The following is a 6,000-nucleotide window of genomic DNA, read 5'->3' as shown; positions in this document are numbered from 1 at the left end:
TAGTTTGCCCATTTCTGATCGCTCAGGAGGTTTGGAGCCTGGAAAAGCTAAAAAGGGAGACAACAACAAGCTCTCCCCTACCAGTCGCAGAAGTTTTGGCAAAGCAGCAAACCTGCGATCGGCGTCAGGAACAGGGATCAGAGTTTGCAGAGGCAGGCCACGTGGTAAATAAACAAAACGCCTACGGATTTTGCAAAACGGCAGCTGGTGCCAAGGCATTTCGGCAATTAATCCAAGGAGGCTCCCTGCCCGAACCCGTTCCCCACCTGCGGCCCTGATCCTTTAAATGCACACACATTCAAAGCCTTGCTTTCAAGGAGGTCTGGCTTGCCAGCTAGATCAGCTAAGTGCTACAAACAGCTGTCGAGCTTTCTTTTCCTGGTAAGGCTCCTTCTCCTACCCCAGTGGCCTGTAGCAGGCAGAAGTTCAACAGGTTATGTATACCCTGTCTCCAGCTTTGCAATGCTGTAGCGGGGCTGCACCTGTCTGAGTGCTGTTGTGCTTGCCTACCTGAAATCGAATGATACTGTATAGCTCAGCATAGCGGTGAAGCTGTGTGCTTCCTCGGTCTGTGTTGATGAGCAACTTCAAGCCCCATCTTTCAGTCTTGGACCACCCAGCCCTGGCATCCCCAAACTTCGGTCCTCCAGATGTTTTGGACTACAATTCCCATCTTCCCCGACCACTGGTCCTCTTAGCTAGGGATCATGGGAGTTGTAGGCCAAAACATCTGGAGGGCCGCAGTTTGGGGATGCCTGACCCAGCCCATCAAACAAAGGACAGTCTTCTGTGGTGTAATGGTGAAAGTGTCTGACTCGGACTTGGGAGACCAGGGTTCAAATCTCCACTCGGCCACGAAGCTCACGGGGCGCCAGCCTCTCAGCCTAACCTACCTCACAGGGTTGTTGGGGGGGATTAAATGAGGCAGAGAGAGAGCCATGTATGTCACCTGAAGCTCCTTGGAGGAAAAGGTGGAATATAGATGCAATAAATAAGACAGGACCAACCTACCCCAAGCAAAAGGCTTGTAACCATTTGCACACTTATTTGCAAATAAGACCCATTTAACTCAGCGGGATTTCTTGGGGCCCTGTGGTGGGATTTCCCCTAAGATGTGTCCTGTTTCAAGGTGCCAATCTTGTTTAACCCCTGAACCAAACTCAGGACCAAAGGATTGTGCAAGCATGTTGCATGTTTACTTGGAAATCAGTCTGACTCAGACTGTATTCTGTGGGATTTGCTTAAAGCCAAAAATTACTGTCCTTTTTTTTGTGGCGGTGGTGGGGGCATCCTGCCCTATGCAGAGCCAGACTATTGACTCCATATTGTGTGCACCAGAGGCGGAATGGGGCTGGGCTGGAGTTGTGACGCTCATCTTTGTACACTAGGCAAGATTCAAGCCACATGAAAGCCAGGGATTCCTACAGGTGCCCACACCTAGCCAGGGAAGAGGAATCATTCGATTTCAAAGGCACATTCCATTCCTGTGCACACGTCGAACCTTTAAAATGCATCCAAAGCACATCCTTTCCGCCAAATAATTCTGAGCGCTGCAGTTTTATCCCTCGCAGAGTTCCAGTTCCCAGCAACCTTTCACAAACTACAGTGCCCAGAATCCTTTGAGGGAACATAAGTGCTTTAAATGCATAGTGTGTGGACAGCCCAAAGCACTCAAGGAGGGGAGGGGAACAGGCTGGCTTGAAGAGCATTCCGGGGGCCAGGTAGAGAGGACCCTAGGGCCATATCTGGACTCCCCACCCTTGGTATATACCGACCGACTGCGTCTCTGCAAGGTTTTAGACAGAGGCTCTCACAGGCCGGCTTGGAGATGGCAGGACTTGAACCCAGAACCTTCTGTATACGCAAGCACGTGTTCTGACGCTGAGCCACAGCCCTTCCTCTGCCCTGCCCAGTAGCAAAACAACCCCGCACTCCAGAGATCTGGAACCTGCTCCTTTGACTCCCAGCTGGCCTTATCTGACGAATCTTGTTTATGAAAGCAATGCAGGATTACGCAGCAGACACGAAGAACCTGATTCAGCCATTGCTCACTGCCAAAGTGCCGGGTTGGCTGCTACATCCTGAATGCCCAAACTTCCAGCGGGAGCTCTTTCAGACGGACGTTATTGCAGGCTGCCTAGAGAACATTTTATGTTACGGGTTCAGCATGCAGATGCCATAATAATTGCTGCTGAATAAAAAGTGAGCCTTCAGCAGAGGAGACATTGCAAAGAGGTGGGCAACTGGCGGCCCTCAGGCCTAACCTGGCCACTGGAGCAGTTTCATTTACAATTCCCAGCACCCTTAACAAACTACAGTTCTGGGGGAATCCATGGCTGTTTCAAGTGGTATAATTGTGCTTTGAATTAATGGTGTGGATGTTTTAGTATTAATAGTAGAACTTCCAAGTGTCCCTATTTTCCAGGGACAGTCCCAGATTTGCAGAAGCCATCCCAGTTTCTGATTTGGTCCTGGAATGTCCCACTTGTCCTTAGCACGCGCCTATTTTCACTGGAGAAATGTTGAAGGCTCTGGAGTTATGCATTATTATTATTATTATTATTATTATTATTATTATTATTATTTATTAAATAAAAAAATCCTTCCAGTAGGACCTTAGAGTCCAACTAAGTTTGTCATAGGTATGAGCTTTCGTGTGCATGCACATGAAGAAGTGTGCATACGAAGAAGTGTGCATGCACACGAAAGCTCATACCTATGACAAACTTAGTTGGTCTCTAAGGTGCTACTGGAAGGATTTTTTTATTTTATTTTGACTGCGTCAGACCAACACGGCTACCTACCAGTAACTATTATTATTATTGTTGTTGAATAAGACGTCCCTATTTTCACTGCCGAAATGTTGGAAGGTATGGAGTTATGTGACCACTGAGCCAAGGAGATAAGTAATTATACAACCTTCAGAAAACATCTGAAGACAGCCCTGTTTAGGGAAGTTTTTAAATGTTTGATGCTTTATTATATTTTTATATATATTGGAAGCTGCCCAGAGCAGCTGGGGCCACCCAGTCAGATGAGAAGGATATAAATATTGTTATTATTATCAGTGCTTTTTCTCTCTGAGGGTACTCACGGGTACCCAGTACCGGCACCGTTTTTCCCTAGAAGAAAAGCACCGGTTAAAAATGTGGCATTCACTACTATTTCATGGTGAGTTACATAGAAGAAAAACACAGGTTTTTATTTTTATTATCATGGAATAGGACGTCCCTATTTTCACTGGATAAACGTTGGGGCGTGCTTATATGCAACTTGATCTGCAAACAAGCCATGCACACACAAAACAAACCCTCCCAACTATTTTTTTTAAAAAAACTACATTTCCCAGCAGGCTTTGGTCGCGTTGCGCAGGCGCAGAGAGGCGGCGCGGGAGGGGTTCAGAGCAGCTGGCGAGCAGCCGCCCGGCCTTCCTTCGATTCCTTTCCTCTGGGTCTCTCTCTCTCTCTCTTTCTCTCCAGCCCATTGTCCAGCCGAGCTGCCCGCGGGGTCTCCTCTGATTGGCTGCGGCGGGCGTCGCTCGGGCGCCCCCTCCCCTGCCTGCCTCCCTCCCTCGCGCCCTCCCCGGCGGACCAGCCCTCTCTGCGCTGCTGTTGCAACCTGGGCGCATCTGCCGCGCTCGCTCCTGCTGGATGCGGAGGGCGCCGCTGCCGCTGCCGCCGCCGCCGCCTGTGCTGCATGGGGGAAGCGCCGCCCGCGCGGCATTGTTCCCCCCTCGGCCAAGAGCCCCGACGCCGCTGCCGCCGCCGGGCAAGATGATGAAGTTTCGCTTCCGCCGCCAGGGCCACGACCCCCAGCGGGAGAAGATCAAGCAGGACCTCTTCGCCTTCAACAAGGTAGAGACCCGCCGCAAGACCCCCCACCCCACCGCACCCCACCCATCCACCACCCACCTGGCCAGGGCTCCCCCATTCCTTTTCCCGAAATGGGGCTGGGGTCCGCCTTGCTCGCCCCGCAACTTTTGCAACCGGTCTCGGCCCTCTACTGAAATGGGGTGGTGGTCCTGGTCTCCCTGGTCTCAAATGACTCAAATATCTCTCTTTTTTTCCCCTGTGTGGGGGTCCTCTCTGCCTCTTGGGGGGGGGAAGCAGCGAGGGGAAGAACTGGGGTGTGTTTTTATGTTGTTGTTGTTTTGGTGGAGGTCAGTTCTGTTGGTCACAGCTAGGTGTTTGGGAAATCACCCCCCCCAAAAAAAAACAACAACCATGAGAGTCTTTGGGGGTGCACATCCGTTTTGGTCGTCTTTTGGAAGAGGGGCTGTGTATTTGTGACCCACTTTTCGGGGAGGGGAGAGAGATTTCCCCTGGGGAAGTTGCAATTTTGGGGTGAGGGGCCAGCCAGCCCAACGAGCCGCCCTTTGAAAATGGGGAGTGGGTGCCCGGTTTAGCTACCCCGCTTTTTGAAAGGGAGTGTTTGGGGTAGGCTGGTTGCTAGCTAACTTAAGAGTGGGGCGTGGGTTTGCTCCATCCCTCGCTGGGAGAGGAAAGAGAGAGAGAGAGAAATGTTTGAATGGAAACAGCTGCACCTCCCTTATCCCCCCCCCCAAATAATCTCATTTGCATCTGGATAAGGTGCTCTAGTAAGACAATGGAGCTTCTCCCTTTGAAGTGCAAACACTTCCCCAAAAGTAGGGACCAGAGGATGGATATCAGTGTTTGGGGGTCTTTTTGGGTGCGTGTTATGTGAAAAGAAGGGTCAGCTCAAAGAAGAAAGAATGGATGAGATACTTTTGTGGAGAGAAAGTGGAGGAAATTTTGCTCTCCTTGGCGTGGAAGGAATTTCCAGAGGGGTCTCCCCTTTGGGGCAATTCGGGAACACCCAACAAAGACTCCGGATGGCACCTTGCAACTGTTTTGTGTGTGCTAGTGTGCACAGGTTTCCTTTCCTCCCACGCTCACCCCTGGCAAAGATTAGGGTGCCTCTTCTTCTTCCTCCTCCTCCTCCTCCTCCGAATGGGAGGAGTTGGCCAAAGAATGGATCTGCTTCTTTTTCCTTTACCTTTTCAATGCTATTTATTTATTTCATGCTGCAAATACCACCATCCTTGTTTCAGCAGAGCTCCGGGAGTGTGATGTTGAGTTCGTGTATGAGAGAATGGTTGGGGTGTGTGTGTGTGTGTGTGTGTGTGTGTGTGTAGACTTGGCAGGAGTTGTTAGCCGCACTGCTGGGTTGCATTTCATGCAAAATCTCCCCTCCCTCCCACTGCACCCACCACCACTTCTCCTCTAGTCTCTAAAGATTGGACTGGGATGAGAGGGGATTAAAAACAAAATCTTATTTCTTCCTCTCTCTCCCCTTACCCCCCCTTTTTTTACTTTGCAGACTTAAATGATGCTTAATTCTTTGTAAACGGCTCCCTGCCTTTTCACCACCATTTGTCCTGCCCTCTGATTTTGGTCCAGGAGGAAACTGGGAGTTGGATTTGCTCCCCCCCCCCTGAGATGCTGTGAGGTTTTTCCCCTCCTCTTCCCTTGGGCATCTGCAGTAACACACACAAACCCTTTAACTTCTTTCTTATACATCCCTCTCGAGCGGATGGAAGTAATAAAACTCATGCAACGATAGTTCGTTGCAGTTCTGGGAATCCAAACTTCCAAAGAATCAAGGTTCTTTTTGCAGTAAGTCTGCTGAAAAGCCCTTTGTGTGTGTGTCTTGTGGGTTTTTAAAGCAGAATCTTTCCTCCTATTTAAATGACTTTCTCTCTCTCTCTCTCTCTCTCTCTCTCTCCTCCCCCCCCCCCCAGCATCCTAATTCCTCCTTTGACTCTTTAAGACATCCATTGTATCTTGGAAGTTCACATTTTGAACTGTGTAGCCCTGGTTTCAGTGCTAAATACTCAGGAAGTGTGAAGAAACTGTATTCTGCTACCCTAGCTTTCCTGGAATTTCGACTTTTAATTTTGTACACTGCTCAGCTTTGTATGTGACACATGGGTTGTGCTTCCTTTTAAAGGAAATTTTACAGAATGTTTCATTATTATTA

General features: G+C 49.6%; 1 protein-coding gene across 4 annotated transcripts in view; it reads left to right on the top strand.

Annotated features, from left to right (window-relative positions):
* Positions 1-3,417: 3,417 nt before the first annotated feature.
* The window catches only part of LLGL1 (LLGL scribble cell polarity complex component 1), a 79,708-nt gene continuing 77,125 nt past the window's right edge, over positions 3,418-6,000 (top strand). For all 4 annotated transcript variants that reach the window (XM_035132325.3, XM_035132324.3, XM_035132322.3 and 1 more), the window contains exon 1: positions 3,418-3,854. In XM_035132325.3, the coding sequence (XP_034988216.3) occupies positions 3,651-3,854 (204 nt within the window). In that variant the 5' untranslated portion in view covers positions 3,418-3,650. The remainder of the gene's footprint in view (positions 3,855-6,000) is intronic.

Source organism: Zootoca vivipara, chromosome 13 (assembly GCF_965207765.1).
Source record: "Zootoca vivipara chromosome 13, rZooViv2.hap1.1, whole genome shotgun sequence".
Taxonomy (NCBI): Eukaryota; Metazoa; Chordata; class Lepidosauria; order Squamata; family Lacertidae; genus Zootoca; species Zootoca vivipara.
This window is presented reverse-complemented; position numbering and strand designations above follow the sequence as displayed.